Source organism: Notolepis coatsorum (genome assembly GCF_963971535.1).
Source record: "Notolepis coatsorum genome assembly, chromosome: 7".
Taxonomy (NCBI): domain Eukaryota; kingdom Metazoa; phylum Chordata; class Actinopteri; order Aulopiformes; family Paralepididae; genus Notolepis; species Notolepis coatsorum.
This window is the reverse complement of record NC_140171.1, coordinates 178,905,585-178,921,904: the sequence shown is the minus strand read 5'-3', so window position 1 is coordinate 178,921,904 and position 16,320 is coordinate 178,905,585. Positions and strand designations below refer to the sequence as shown.

General features: G+C 49.1%; 1 protein-coding gene across 1 annotated transcript in view; it reads left to right on the top strand.

The window, feature by feature from the left end:
* Window positions 1-16,320, top strand: part of abca7 (ATP-binding cassette, sub-family A (ABC1), member 7) — a gene marked incomplete at its 3' end in the record, with an annotated part of 264,520 nt that overhangs the window by 193,490 nt on the left and 54,710 nt on the right. Inside the window, 5 exon segments of the mRNA XM_084318477.1 lie at window positions 904-998; window positions 1,107-1,139; window positions 4,935-5,040; window positions 5,172-5,246; window positions 5,336-5,505. Of these exon segments, the coding sequence (XP_084174603.1) occupies window positions 904-998; window positions 1,107-1,139; window positions 4,935-5,040; window positions 5,172-5,246; window positions 5,336-5,505 (479 nt within the window).

The window sequence follows — 16,320 nt, the reverse complement described above, 5'->3', positions numbered from 1 at the left end:
GTGTATTCAGAGATGATTTCATCGACCCGTTCTTTCCACTCACCTGCCACGTTAAACTTGTGACCCAGGTATGTGTATGTCTGATGACGTGAATAGACTCACTGTAATGGGTTTATTGCCAATTATGAATGCAGGTATTGTGTCTGTGCTTGAGTGATACCAACGGTTTCCCCGACTCCGCCTTTCATAAAACACTGCACATTTTGAATCCTCAACCTCTAATCCAGACCACTCCAAAAAGGAGTCGGTTCTGGAGAGCATGGTGTTTATTTCAGCCGCATGATATGAGGCAACCTGTACATCGTCTGCATACCCCTGTGCGGGGTTAGGGGAGATGACATTAGCGGGGGCACACATACAGAGCCACTTCAACCACTGGTTTAGTGCTATAACAAAATTAACAGCGCTCCACGGACAACCAGTCTTAACACCAACTTGGAGAGGGATGGGGTCTGTGAGCTGTTTACCACAGATAACCTGTATAAAGGAACCACAATACACGTGTTTGACAATGTCAATATAAACCTGGGGCAGATGTATTTCCTCAAGAGCTGTAATCATAACATTGTGTGCTAAAGTTCCAAACGCATCACGGAAGTCCAGAAAAACAGCAAAGTATTCACACACACACACAGAGTGCCCCCCCTACAGGTCAGGAGGAAGAAGACACACACAGAGTGCTGACCCCACCATTAAAGATACTCTGGGGTCTCCAAAGTAAAGGCGGTATGGTGGTGTAGTGGTTAACACTGTCGCCACACAGCAAAAAGGTCCTGGGTTCGATTCCCGCTTGGGGACTAGGTTGCCAGGTTGTCCCTGGCCTTTCTGTGTGGAGTTTGCATGTTCTCCGTTTAGAGTTAGCGTTTTCGTAAACCTATGGACATCTAGATGTTTGACCCACAGATCAAGAGGCTGACCGGAGACGTCCTGCAGAACCTGACGGGTCGCAACATCTCAGACTACCTGGTCAAGACCTACCCTCAGATCCTCAAGAAGAGGTGCCCCACACAATGCAATGTTATATCAGCTATATTTCAAACCTTTATGTTCCTTAAGAAATATTCGACCCTCATCGATTCACTGTTTCATCTCTATTTCATTGACAGCCTGAAGACCAAGAAGTGGGTGAATGAATTCAGGTGAGTTGTGTTGTATGACGGAGCGATATCTAACCCCAAGGGACTTCCACACCTACGGTCGTCTGAGATGGTCCGAATCAAAAGTGAACTTGTTCCTCTTGTTGCGGTTTTCCTCGGTTGGGTTATGTTTCGGGGTGCTTTGACACCTGCCTTGTTCAGTCGGGTTGAATCGAACCCTGGAGCGTTTACCCTCATGGTGCGGTTCGTTTGGGCCGGTGTGAACACTCTCCAACAGCCTAGGACAACTTTCCACCCACCTCAAGGCCCACGTCAAGAGCCTGGGCGTAATCTTCAACCCAGAGCTCAAATTCAATCGGCAGGTAAATGCCGTAGTAAAAATCCAGCTTTTTCCAACTCCGTAACATCAAAAAAATAATAACAATCCCTTCCCCCATTGACCTGGAAAGAGTAATCCATGCATTCATCACATCACGCCTTGACTACTGCAATGCCCTCTACGCCGGCATCAGTCAGGGAGCCATGTCCCGCCTCAAAATGGTCCAACACTCCGCAGCTAGGTTCCTCACCGGCACCAGAAAGAGAGAGCACATCACACCAGTCCTAGCCTCCCTACACTGGCTCCCATATAGAATAGACTTCAACATCCTCCTCCTGGCCTTTAAGGCACTATCGGATGCAGCACCCCTGTATATCACAGAGCTCATCATCACCCCCTACGCAGCACCCAGGTCACTAAGATCCTCCAACCCCCCCCCCCCGCACCAGACTCATAAAGAGAGGCGATCGCTCTTTCAAGGCCATGGCCCCCAAACTGTGGAACCAGCTACCCCCTGGAGATCAGAACTGTCCCCTCGCTGGAGACATTTAAGTCCCGACTAAAAACCCACTTCTACTCCCTAGCCTTCGATAAGCCCAGATTCTCCCACACCCTGCCTCACACACTCCCATGAGATGTCATCCTGCCCCCTCCTTCCTCCTTGTATCTGTTCTCGTGCTCCTCTGTCCCCTGTGCCGCATGGTCCTTTGTGCTCCATTATCCTGCAGGTCGCTTCATTGTACTTCAGTAAATAACCCCATGTCTAGTGTCCCGCTATTGTCCTGTGTGCTATATTGTACTTTGTGCTACTCTATCCATGTGTTGGCTTACTGTACTGTCTTATTGTCTGATTGTACCGTCTTGTCCTGCTGTGTCGTCTTGTCCTGCTGTGCCTTTTTGTATTATGAATGTTTATGCTTTTGACTGTACAGCACTTTGGTTGGCTCTTAAACATGCTTTGAAAGGAACGAGGCCAAAACGACCAAAATGAAAGAAATATTCCCGCAGGTTCGAAGCCCCAGAACATCTTTTCACAGCATAATGTCAGCAGGCATGGAATTCAAAATGACGTCCAATAAAAGGCTGACCCGTGTGATCACATGACCGTCGTGATCACATGACTTTGTTTAGAACGTTCGGTTTGTTTGTCAATTGGCCATGTGCTCTATCCATCTGATTCCCTTGGATATAAACCATTTTCTTAACTTTCAGTCTGAGGGACAAGTGAGCGAACGGTGGACGGGCAAGTAATGGTGTTAGTCTCACATTCTGGCATTTAACTTGTTAACAAAATGTATAACTCATTAAAAACAAATACTACAAAATATCCTGTATCCGATCTCTATGTCAGCTGTCCAACCAGTTGAGGAACAGGCACTGATATTAATAAATACTAATCTGGTGATGAGATACTAATCTGTTGGGAGGCCTTTAGGTGCAACATATAGAAATGTATTGTCTAATATATATATATTATATATAATTTCTCTTTCTTCCGGTCGTCTTGTTTCGATTCCCTTTTCAACACTATACAAAATATACAATATACAAAACTAAAGTGCAAAATACAAACAAAATGCAAAAATCAAATCAAATGTATTTGTAAAGCCCGAAATCACAAGGTAATGCCCCCATGGGCTGTACAAGTCTTCTTGAACAAGTCGAGAAGAAACATCACAATAAATCAAGAACAAAAAAAACACCATAAAATCCAGATATGCGACACTCCCAGACACTCCCAGATGAAGCTGAGGAACAACTCACTAAGAACCTAGCAATAGGAAAACCTCAGATGGGCTGTTCAAAGTTGATCCCCCAACTGGACGTGATAATACAGTGTTGCTATGGATGATGGATGGGTGGAGAATAAAACAGGCAAATAGTTGGTATGTATGAACATATACATGTAATAAAACAACAACATATATGTACATGCAATAGCAACTAAGGTACATAAGAAATTTTTTAACAACAACAATAACAAAAGAAACGAGCACTGGTATGAAAATAAGATAAAGGCTAAACATCAAGGCTCGGAGCTCAAAATATCAGTCATGTTCTGTTTGGATGAATGTATGTGTGTATTCTGCTCGGGTCCATTTGAAGTATGGGGATAGAGGAGAGGAGATCGCACCACCTTGGCCGTCACCACGAGACATCCACTCAGAGAGACCGGGACAGGGTTAGATAGTTGCAGTGGGCGGACAATCAATACTTGTAATAAGCATAATCAAATCAAATCAAATCAAATGTATTTGTAAGGCCCGACAACACACGTTAATGTCCGCATGGGCCGGACACGTCTTCTTTAAACAAGTCAAGAAGAAACATAACAATAAGTCAAGAATAAAACAAGAACACCATAAGGTCCAACAAATTTAAAATAAATGCAAATAAATGAATGAATGCAAACACGCGAAGGTAAGGAAAAACTCACTAAAACCTAACAATAGGGAAAAATGCTCCACAGGCAGTGTGGAGGAGAGAAACCTTAGAAGGGCCGTTCAAGGGGGGATCTCCCTTCTTAGATGTCGGTGATAGTAGTGTTGCAGACGGACAGTTAGTAAGCATGCACTCATGTGTGTAGTGGAACACAGATGAGTGCATGCAATAGCAACTGAACATTTTGAAAAATTAAAGATAGAGCTGAAAGCAACTGAACATTTTGAAAAATTAAAGATAGAGCTTTATATAGAGATATATATGAATAGAATAGAATAGAAAAGGCTGCGGTCTCGACTCCCGGAGAGTCAGCATTGCCTTGGCTCGGGCTGATCGCTATACTAACTCGTTTGGCTGAGTTAGGGGGAGGGGAGCCGTGGGTGGCTCCTGGGCGTTGTGGACAGCGACCCCTACAGTTCGGTCGGGGCGCCTGCACAGCGAGGGTAGGATCTGGAGAAAGGTAGTGCGGCCTCCCACACGTTACACTCTCCCGGTGAGAATCTGCGCGGCCAGGCTGGCTGCCGGCTGGCTGCACATGCGTCGGAGGAAAGCATGTGACAGTCTCTGGCCTCTCGGACCAACAGTAGGGGAAAGTGCGCAACAACCAGGAAGGGGGTTGGGAATTGGCATAACGACTAACAGTGGGATGGGAGAAAAATCAGAAAGAAGAAGGAGGGGGGAAAAGATAATCAAAAAAGAAAAAGAATAATAGAATAGAAGCAGCAAAGAAGTAGAGCAGGCATGGTTTAGAAACTTTAGACGTTGTAGGTCGGACAGAAGACGGTGTGAAGCTGACCCATGACCTCAGTGGTGCTCCTAACCAACATGAGGTAGAACAGTCTGTACAATGACATACTGACACTCATCGACTCACAGAGAGACCGGAAGACGGGGACAGGGGTTCGAGAGTTCCCGTGTTTGCGGTGTCCATACGTTTGCGATGGTTTTAGTCGTTTAATTGGATTTTCTGTCAAATTTATAGATCATGTTTATACCGTATATATGGTAAAATTCAATAAAGATAATTGTACACACATAAAAAATATCCTAACGTGTATTATTGATGTGACGTGCAGATACGGTGGCTTCTCACTAGGGGGCAGCGCCACACAGACCGTGCCCCAGATTCAGCACATCGAGGAGTCGGTCCTGTCCATCAGGGCGCGCTATCCCATCACCCAAGTAGGACACTTCACTTTATAAAGACTCAATTGTTTTCTTTTTTTGTCATTTTTCTTTCTTTATTATAATTTTTTTTCAATACAAAACAGATGACACAGTACTTTGTGTTTCTTTTTATTGCTTTATCACAGAATACCTCTTTGGATCAGCTCCTAAATCGCCTTCCGGATTTCTTAGGTGGTCTTAACAGTCGAAACAACGTCAAGGTAAAAGTGTGTTTCTTTGTCATTCTGTCGAGTCCTTCTGTGTTGTGTACAGTGTGTCTCTAAAGGCCCCCTCTCCCCCGTGTGGCCAGGTGTGGTATAACAACAAGGGCTGGCACGCCATGGCGTCGTTTGTTAACGTGATGAACAACGGCCTGCTGCGAGCCAGTCTGCCCCCCGGCGCGGCGCGGGAGCGGCACGGCATCACCGCCTACAACCACCCGCTCAACCTCACCAAGGAGCAGCTCACCGAGATGGCCATGTCAGTCCACCTGTGTGTGTGTGTGTGTGTGTGTGTGTGTGTGTGTGTGTGTGTGTGTGTGTGTGTGTGTGTGTGTGTGTATAAGATAAGATAAGATATTCCTTTATTGATCCCCTTGGGGAAATTCAGGCATCATAGCCTCCTTCAAAACCGCTCTCAAAGAGCACCTACGGGTGGCTGCCATTAGAAACTGGCCACTGTAAATGTCCAAATCACCCACCCACCCACCCAACCCCCTCCAATGTACAGTTTCTTACCCTTCAGATGTATTTTTTATGATTTCTTTTTCTCTTACACAGTACTGTCTATCTGTATGTCATAAATGTCACTATGAATTGAAAATGGGGGACCCTGATGTAAACAAGATGAAAGTCTTTCTCTGGTCTGCATCCCCTTAACAATTGTGTGTATTGAGCTGTACTGTACTGTACTGTACCCATTCTGCAATCTGTTAATAAAGTTTTCAATCAATCAATCTATGGGGGAGGGGAGGTATGGGCAATAGTAATAGTAATAATAGTAATAATAGTAATAGTAGATGACATAAATATAGGCAATCAAATTATAGTACACTAGAAAACAAAAAATAGGCAGTGTAAACAATCATTATAATTAACTCTGAATATACGCGTATGAGCAAGTAAACAGTGTGATCAGAGGTGCAGGTGAGGGTCTGTCTGCCCCCTCAGTTATATTATACATTACAATAAATATGGTTACAGTAAACACTAGAATATGAATATATCCTATGTGTAACTGAGGGGTTACAAAACCCTGACTGTATTAAAGATTGTGATAGATTAAACCACTGCTAGTTATGTACTTTAATTACTGGCCAGACAGTACATCAAATATAGATGGTGAACACCCACAAGAACACGGCATTGACACAGAAATAGTATTTGAGGGTAATTTATTATTATTAGTCAACGTTAGGTTACAGAATGAAAATTAGGGTCGCGCTTGTATGGCGAAGAATATACGTAAAGTCAGTCAAGAGCATGAGTCACTAAGAATAGCAGGAATCCTACGATGGGTCTAAGTTGACACCACCTGTCGTATAGTAGCAATTATATAGGGCAACACTGGTACCGACTGGAGACAATGGGTTCCCTCCGGGGGTGTAAGGCCTGGAGGGTAGAGGAATGTTCGGTTACTCCGTCTGATTCAATGAGGAATAAAGAGACTCCAGGTACAGGAGTCGGTCCTTGTAAACTCCCTTGATCAGCAGCAAAAGCAATAGTTGTAATCCAAATGCCCGACAGCATTGATGACAGCTAGCCAGCCCCGTCCACGAGGCAGGCCCGAGTTGTAATCCTCACGAGGTTGAATCCCAAACGATAGTGGAAATCAACGATGCTCTTCTCCGGATACCACGTTCCAAATCAATACAATCCAACCAGTAATGGTTCTGCAATCGCCGACGCCGATTCTCCTGTGTACATGTCCAACGGTTCTCCGCCTAGGACTCCTCGGGTGTGGGCGACGTATTTAGGCCACACAGCCTGGTTAAGTACACTAGCTAAAGACACGACGAACCGCTGGGTAATGCTACACACGGAAGAACTGTGGCCGCACGATATACAATAACTGAACGACTATTTACTTCACATTAGATTAAGTCGAACTCAACGTTACTTCATTAAACTCTGACACTTTTACCATTCTATTCGCACGCGGTTCTCAATGCTCTGTTAGACGCAAGGTTGCTCACTTCACTGCACGTTGACTCGTGGTGAAGGTGGGTAAGGTACTGAACGTAACTGAATTGAATTAAGCGACTAAGCACGGTGTGCGCACCTTGCGCTGTATTTATACTTAAGTGAATATCTAGTCCCAACCTCAGTCCTTGTCTCGTATTACTACTGTAAGATTCTGATCAAACTGGCCAGTATCACGTCCTCGTCTGTTCGGCCCTCCATCCAATTCCTCTGCGTTGTGTACTTTTAATGGTCCTGACGTCTCCGATACTGGTAGATAAGATCCTTATCTTCCCCCGTTAGTGCAATCCATAAACCATAATACTTCTCCACTTCCGTAAGAATTCGACACTTCGACACTGTGAGATACCTTATGAGGAGAAGCGTTGTTTTATTGCTATAAACAGAACCTCGTAATCAGATGTTATCAAATTGTATCGTCCTTGAAGAGTCTATTCTAATGATCTCTCGGTGTGTTCAGATTGTCCTTTTGTTATTCAGTCCAATAGTGGTCAGGCCTAGTCGTTAGCCTGAACCCTCCTTGTGTTAGCCGAAGCTAATGATGTCGTGGCATTCTTCCTCCTCCCCCCCCCCCCCCCTCTCTCGTGATAAGAGGAGAGAGAGAGTCCTCTGTGTGATCTCAGTCCTACTCGCTCTCGGTCAGATTATCGTCTGAGTCAGATTCTAGTCTGCCTTACACCCGGAAACACCGTTCGACTTATAGAGGTTCGTCGTCGCAATGACGGCCCCGCCTTCTGGTTGTCATGCGACGTGTTGTCATGACAACTGCGTTTAACCTTTACACACACTTCAAAACGTTTCTCTACTGTTGCATTAAATAGGTCACCCCTCTCCCTCGCTCTGGGCCTCCAGTACACTCTAATCTCAGATGTTCTAATGAGGAATGTCAACAAACATTCTCTCGCTGGCAGTGTGGCTCACAACAATCACCCTGCTCTACTGAACCACCGTCTTCCACCGTCCGCATGCACTTCGACCTCTCTGACCCGGCACCGTTTTAGCTGTGGTCACTCCCCCCAATCTATACATCACATACATTGAAAAAGCACCCTGTTTCTCTCACTACGCTGACTCCGGGCATGTTCCGACATGCCTGCAGTTGTCTTTGAACTTGCCGTTGGGGGCTTGCGCGCTGGCGCCTGGGGGCGCTGTCCAATAGGAGAGCGAATATTACTCTGGTCTGAACGCAGGTAAAGGGATATTCCGTGTATATATATAAATAATATACAAAGTATATCAAACAATAAAGGGATATTCTCAGTTTAATCTGGCCCTTCACAACAGCCGCCTCCTAATTAGTCCGCACCTAATTAGTTAAAGGAAGACAGATTAATAGTCCAGTCAACTGCTCAACGTCTGTTGTGGGGAGTAGGGCAATCTACAAAGTCAGTGGGTCATGATCGTCATCAGGGGGGTCATGGAGCCTCGGCAACTCTATCAGCCTCGCCACGGGTTGGGTGTGACAGTGAGGCAGCTCGGCCATCCTGGGTATACTGGGCTGTGCTCGCCACTTGCGACAGTCTAGACGAGTCCGCTGGAAGCGACGTACTGCTTCTCTTCCGTTCAGTATCCAATAGCGACGTCGGATCTCAGCAAAGACTCTCTCTGCCCCAGCGTGGTGCACATCCTCGTCGTATTTCTTTATGATGAGCTCAGTGACCTTGTGTCGGCTGTTGAGGACTATAGGAAACTTGACGTCATCCGTTAAGTCCGGGGCCCGTCTCAGACGACCACCCACCCTGATGAGGCCATGGGTGTCGCGCTCGGGGGCCAAGTGGAGCAGTCTGCTGTCTGACGGGATTGGCTTTGTTCCCTGCAGGCAGTCTAGCTCGTCGGGGAACGAGTCTCTTTGGGCTCGCTGTAGCAGAAGGAGTTCTGCCGCTTCGTAGTTCGCTGCGTTAATGTCGGTAGTGGGGGGGACCTCAGGGTGGTGCCACAGGAATGTCTTTAGCTGCGCACTCTCAAAGGTGAGGCAGTCGTCTATGTTAGGGTCAGTGGGGACTGGGGTGTGCGTCAACCCACAGAACATAGATTTCTTGATCTCTGCCTCCTCTTGACTAGCCTCCCGAGGGGTGGGGGTAGGCCACTCTTCCTCCGGGAGCTTGAGGAACTCAGGACCGTCACTGTAGATATTGTGACGTGTGAGGTCATCTAGGGACATCCCCCGTGTGATGACATCGGCTGGGTTCTGTTTCGTGTCCACGTACCTCCAGCACGCAGATCCTACTAGGTCTTGAATCTCTGTGATTCTGACTCCCACGAAGACCTTGTGTCTACAAGAATCGGACTGGATCCATGTGAGTACGGTCATGGAGTCTGACCACAAGATTGTTCTTTGCACCGGGATGGTGAGTTCACGTTGGATTAACGTGGCGAGTTGCGCGCCTACCAGAGCTGCGCAGAGCTCTAGACGCGGGATCGATTGTTGCTTGCGGGGGGCTATCCTTGAGCGAGCCAGGATGAAGGCTGTGTGTATTTCTCCTCCCTCCTCTCGGGCCCGCAAGTAAGCCACCGAACCGTAGGCCACTTCTGAGGCGTCGCTGAAGACGTGCAGGTCCATCTGGCACGTCTCCAGCCGCACTGTGGGTGGGAAGTAGCTTCGGCGTATGTTCACATTTTGGAGCGAGTTGAGTTCTCTCTCCCACTCTCTCCAGGTGGAAGCTAGGTGGTCGGGTATGGGGTCGTCCCAGCCCTGTTCCTTGTCCCACAGCTCTCGTACAATCATTTTCGCCCGAGTGGTGTAAGGTAGGATACACCCCAGCGGGTCGTATTGACTTGCGAGTGTTCTGTATACGCTCCGTCTGGTGGTCGGTAGAGGGGTCGACCTTCCCTGCTCCGTGGTCAGGGGTGTGTATTTGTAATGGAGCGAGTCTGTTTTGAAGCGCCAGACTAGGCCCAATGTCATTTCCTGTGCTTCACCTGGGGTGGTCGCCATCCAGGTCTCGCTGCTTGCTGCCTTTGTCTCTGGGGAGAGGCTGCGAAGTACTTGAGGGTCACTGCTGGCCCACTGCCGGAGATCAAAGCCGCCTTTGATCAGTGAGGCGCGGAGCTTGAGCAGGAGGGCTTCGGCTTCTTCTGGCGTCGAGACGCTTTGCAGACAGTTGTCCACGTAGAAACTCCTCTCTACACTTTGTCTGACCTCCTCGTCAGCTTCAGGGTCTTCTGTCACATGTTTTTGCAGTGCGAACGTAGCACAGCATGGGCTGCATGTGGTTCCGAAGGGGAGGACCTCCCATTGGTAGATGGATGGTTGCTCATCTTTGATCCTCTCTCTCCATAGGAACCGCAGCAAGGGCTTGTCCTCCTCCACTAGTCGCACCTGCAGGAACATCCCTTTGATGTCGCCGCTGATGGCCACCTTGTCTTGGCGGAAACGTAGTAGTACGCCGAGGAGAGAGGGGCCGAGTGTTGGGCCGGGCAAGAGTTCTTTATTCAGATTCTGTAGTCCGATCTGGTAGCTGCAGTTGAATACAATGCGATCCTTGCCGTTGTGGTGGACCTTGTGGTGGGGCACGTACCAAGATTCGATCGTCTGGTCGGCCTCTTGAATGTCAATTTTCTTTATGTGTCCCGCTGTGATCAGCTTGTCGATCTCAGCGCGGTACACAGTGGCTTGAGTGGGGTCTTTGGCTAGACGCCGCTCGGTGTTCAGTAGATATCGCTCTGTCGCTTCTTTTGAGGCGTGGAGGGTGGGCATACCCTCTCGCCTCAGGAGTGGAGTTGCGTATCTCATCACTCCATTGACCTCGACTCTCTTTGTCCTCTGCTCGAGGAGGGCTATGGCATAAGTGTCTTCCTTTGAGCGAACAAGTTTCTTTTCATTCTTAAAGGGCATCGCGTCTAATGTCCATAGCCTCTCGACGTGCTGTAAGAGGGTGGTGTCTTCTTCGTTTATCCTCGTGTAGAGACAGCGAGTGGCTGTCGGTCGGTTGGAAGACCCGGAGAGGGGGCCTTGTAGTGTCCAACCCAGGCGGGTCTCGACCGCTGCTGGACAGCCTCTGGGCCCGATGTGGACCCGGTCCGTTGGGACGATGAGGTGTGCGTGGTCGAATCCTATGAGCAGGGTCGGGGTGGCGTCGTCGATGAGCGGTATAGGTAGTTGACGTAGGTGCACGTATTTTTCCATCAGCTTTGGGATGGGGTAGGTGTACTGTGACAGGCCTATGTGGTGGCTGGTGAAGGCGTTAGTGATGCTATACTGCTTCTCGGGCTGCCCGACCGCTGCTATCGTGAAGGAGACATTTTCACCCTTTATGGTCTTCAGGTCTCTTCTAATGGTACGGATTGTCATTGTTTTTTCGCTCCCCCGCAGACCCAGCCGGGCTGCGGCGGATGCGAGGAGGAGAGTCTTTTCTGACCCATCGTCTAGGACGGCGTAAGTGTCCATGACCTTGTCCTCGTAGCTTAAGATCACTCGGACCACCTTCAAGAGCACTCGGGAGCTCCCGCTCTTCGCAGGGTCTATGTACATGACGTTCACTCTCGAGCTGCTTGGGGGTACGGGTTTCTTCTTGTTGCTGTCGTGTAGGACCTCCAAGTGAGCGCCGTCGCACTTGCTGCATCTTTTCTTTAAGCGGCACTCAGCTGCCATATGGCTGCGCGCGCAGCGGAAGCAGCGGCGGTTGGCTTTGATCCACTGACTCACCTCGTCAGCGGTCAGCTTCTTGAAGGTGTCACATTGAGACAGCCAATGTTCCTTTTCACAGTACTGGCATACAATCTTCCACTTCCCCTTGGTCTGGGGGGTGCTGTGGTTCTTGTGCTGCGGCACTGACTCGGCCTGGTGCATAACGGTCACTGACCGGCGGTTATCGTTGGACCTCTGAGGTCCATCTCTTGGGCTAGATCCACTCCACACGAATGTGTCCAGTCGTAGGCTGCTAACTTCCCTTGCGAGGAAAGCGGCCAGGTCTAGGAGGGATGGCTCGGGGCCGTTGGGATCACGGTGTTCTCTCTGCCGCCGAAAACGCTCTTGGCGGGCTGGAGGGAGCTTCTCCAGTATTCGCTCCACATTAGAATTTGCATACAGTTCATATCTCCCCTTCTCCTTTTGGGACCTCAGCATCCCTACTAGGGATTGTACCTTGATAGAGAGGTCATCCAGTGCTCTATTGTCTTTGGCTGGGGGGAGGCGGTCGATATCCCGTATTTCTTGGATCACGTAATCCCATATGCGTCCATAACGCTGGTCGAGGGCCACCAGAGCCGCGGAGTATGGGGTGCTTGAGTTGGAATATGCCAGCGCTATGTTATGCGCTCTGGGCACCTTGAGATGCTTGAGGAGGATGGCATATTTGTACGACTCGTCGGGGACATCGGACATCATAGTCTCCAAACACATGCGTAATTCCGTGTACTGTGCTCTGTCCTCGCGCGTAAAGTCTGGAAACGTCGGTGTGCCAAGGTACGATGCCATGGATGGCTGGTACATTGGTGAGCGTAGGGGAAGAGGCCTCCTGGGCGAGTCTCCCCGTACGTGTGGTCGTGGGTTAGTACTTGGTGGGTACCAGAGGCCGGGTCCCCAGGTGCTGTTCCTCGGTGCTGACTGTACGTCAAACTCACCCATGAGTTGGGTCGGGGGTTTGTAGTGCAGTGGCTCGGGGCTGAAGTCGGGGCTGTGCTGGGCCTCCTGGTCCAAAGTGCGTTCTTGCTGGTGGGCTTGATATTCCTCCTCTTCCTCTTCCTCTTCTAGGTCCTGGAGTCTTCTAGTCAGTCTCTCGGCGACGTAGGCCGGTTCTTCCCGTTGGCTGGGTCTCGTATGGACCGGTCGGGGAGGGGGCTCGGAGACGTAGACAGGTTCCTCCTGTTGGCCGGGTCCCGGGTCGCTTTGTCGGGTAGGGGAAGGTGCCCTAGACCCTTGTCGTGATGATCTCCGGGAGCTCCGTGCGGAGAGAGGGGGTGTCGCCCTGGCGATCAATTGTTCTATCATCTGCGCCTGCAGCCGGTCGCGCTCTGCTTCGCGCTGGGCATTGGCGGCGTTGCGCTGTGCATTGGCGCGGTCTCGTTCGATGTTCTCTTCCGTCTGAAGGCGCCTCTCCTCCAGTCTTATGCGGTCGTCCTCACTCCTTTGTTGCGCCTGGAGGCGCTCTCGTTCAGTTGCAGAGTGTTCGCGCTCACTAAGGGCTTGCGCTTGGAGTTGCGCGTGAAGGCGCTCTCGTTCCGCTGCAGAGTGTTCGCGCTCGCTTAATTGTTGCGCCTGGAGGCGCTCTCGTTCCGCTGCAGAGTGTCCGCGCTCGCTTAATTGTTGCGCCTGGAGGCGCTCTCGTTGTTCGCGCTCGCTCATCTGTTGAGCCTGGAGGCGCTCTCGTTCCATGGCAGAGTGTTCGCGCTCACTTAATTGTTGCGCCCGGAGGCGCTCTCGTTCCACGGCAGAGTGTTCGCGCTCACTAAGGGCTTGCGCTTGGAGTTGCGCGTGGAGGCGCTCTCTTTCCGTGGCAGAGTGTTCGCGCTCACTAAGCGTCTTTGCTTGAAGCCGGTCGCGCTCACCCTGAAGTCGGTCTCTTTCGGTGGAGGCTGTCAGTGTGGCGATCAAGGCTTGCGCCAGTCTCTGGTCCGCCTCGCTGGGGGATGACACTGACGGAGGTGATCGGGTGCTGACAGGGCTTGTTGGAGATCTGTTCTCCTGGCGCGCTCCGAGGTCTATCTCCTGGGCGCGGTTCTCTTCTCTTGGTTGTGTGTCGGGTTCTATCCCTGGAGCGCGTTCTTTATCCTGGAGCGCTCCGGGGTCTATCCCGGTGACGCTGTCTGGAGGTATAGTCATGTCATGTCCCACCTGGTCCCCCCCGTGAGCTGAGTCAGTTTCGTTTGAACCCACTGGGGTCTCTACTGGCAGGGTCGCCAAGTCGATAGGATTGGACATGCTTAGACTATCCGCTTTATCCGTATTTAACGTCTGTTTAGATAAGCTAGGGGGTAGAACGAAAGCGAATTCCTCCAGATATGGAGGTAGCTGACGTTTGCGCTGCGGGCGTTCTAGCTTAGGGGAGCCGCTTGGGGAGTGTTCACCACTGGCCATGTTAATATTAATATTATATTAAATATTACACTGATACCCTCCGGCTCGAAGGACCAATTGTAACTGAGGGGTTACAAAACCCTGACTGTATTAAAGATTGTGATAGATTAAACCACTGCTAGTTATGTACTTTAATTACTGGCCAGACAGTACATCAAATATAGATGGTGAACACCCACAAGAACACGGCATTGACACAGAAATCGTATTTGAGGGTAATTTATTATTATTAGGCAACGTTAGGTTACAGAATGAGAATTAGGGTCACGCTTGTATGGCGAAGAATATACGTAAAGTCAGTCAAGAGCATGAGTCACTAAGAATAGCAGGAATCCTACGATGGGTCTAAGTTGACACCACCTGTCGTATAGTAGCAATTATATAGGGCAACACTGGTACCGACTGGAGACAATGGGTTCCCTCCGGGGGTGTAAGGCCTGGAGGGTAGAGGAATGTTCGGGTACTCCGTCTGATTCAATGAGGAATAAAGAGACTCCAGGTACAGGAGTCGGTCCTTGTAAACTCCCTTGATCAGCAGCAAAAGAAATAGTTGTAATCCAAATGCCCGACAGCATTGATGACAGCTAGCCAGCCCCGTCCACGAGGCAGGCCCGAGTTGTAATCCTCACGAGGTTGAATCCCAAACGATAGTGGAAATCAACGATGCTCTTCTCCGGATACCACGTTCCAAATCAATACAATCCAACCAGTAATGGTTCTGCAATCGCCGACGCCGATTCTCCTGTGTACATGTCCAACGGTTCTCCGCCTAGGACTCCTCGGGTGTGGGCGACGTATTTAGGCCACACAGCCTGGTTAAGTACACTAGCTAAAGACACAACGAACCGCTGGGTAATGCTACACACGGAAGAACTGTGGCCGCACGATATACAATAACTGAACGACTATTTACTTCACATTAGATTAAGTCGAACTCAACGTTACTTCATTAAACTCTGACACTTTTACCATTCTATTCGCACGCGGTTCTCAATGCTCTGTTAGACGCAAGGTTGCTCACTTCACTGCACGTTGACTCGTGGTGAAGGTGGGTAAGGTACTGAACGTAACTGAATTGAATTAAGCGACTAAGCACGGTGTGCGCACCTTGCGCTGTATTTATACTTAAGTGAATATCTAGTCCCAACCTCAGTCCTTGTCTCGTATTACTACGCTGACTCCGGGCATGTTCCGACATGCCTGCAGTTGTCTTTGAACTTGCCGTTGGGGGCTTGCGCGCTGGCGCCTGGGGGCGCTGTCCAATAGGAGAGCGAATATTACTCTGGTCTGAACGCAGGTAAAGGGATATTCCGTATATATATAAATAATATACAAAGTATATCAAACAATAAAGGGATATTCTCAGTTTAATCTGGCCCTTCACAACACTATGAGTGAGTAAAGTATACAGTATACACAGGTGCAGTATACATAAGGTATCCTAACTGGCGTGATGTACGTCATACGTTGTAGTCCTTGCCGTTTAGATGGTCAGACATTCAGTGATCAGACATTCCTCATAGTTCTCAAGTTCTGCTGGTGTGTGTGTGTGTGTGTGTGTGTGTGTGTTAGTGTTGTCACGATATCAAAATGTGGACTTTGATACAGATACCAGCCTAAGTATCACGATACCGGTTCTAAAACAACACCGCGGCTTCAGCTATTATTGGCAGCCGCGCAATTTGGAGAAGACGCTGCTATCTGTCTCCATGAGCTGTGTGTTGATTGTCAGGTTCACCATCCTGTGTGTGTGTGTGTGTGTGTGTGTGTGTGTGTGTGTGTGTGTGTGTGTGTGTGTGTGTGTGTGTGTGTGTGTGTGTGTGTGTGTGTGTGTGTGTGTGTGTGTGTGTGTGTGTGTGTGTGTGTGTGTGTGTGTGTGTGTGTGTGTGTGTGTGTGTGTGTAACTTTGGTTGCCATTGGCAATTTGGGCACGAATGTAACAGAATAACCCACAAAGTGCACTGATAATATTTCTGTCCTTTAAACATTGTCTTTATGTGGACATAAATAAAGATTCTAAATGTGTGTGTGTGTGTGTGTGTGTGTGGTGTGTGTGCGTGTGTGTGTGTGTGTGTGTGT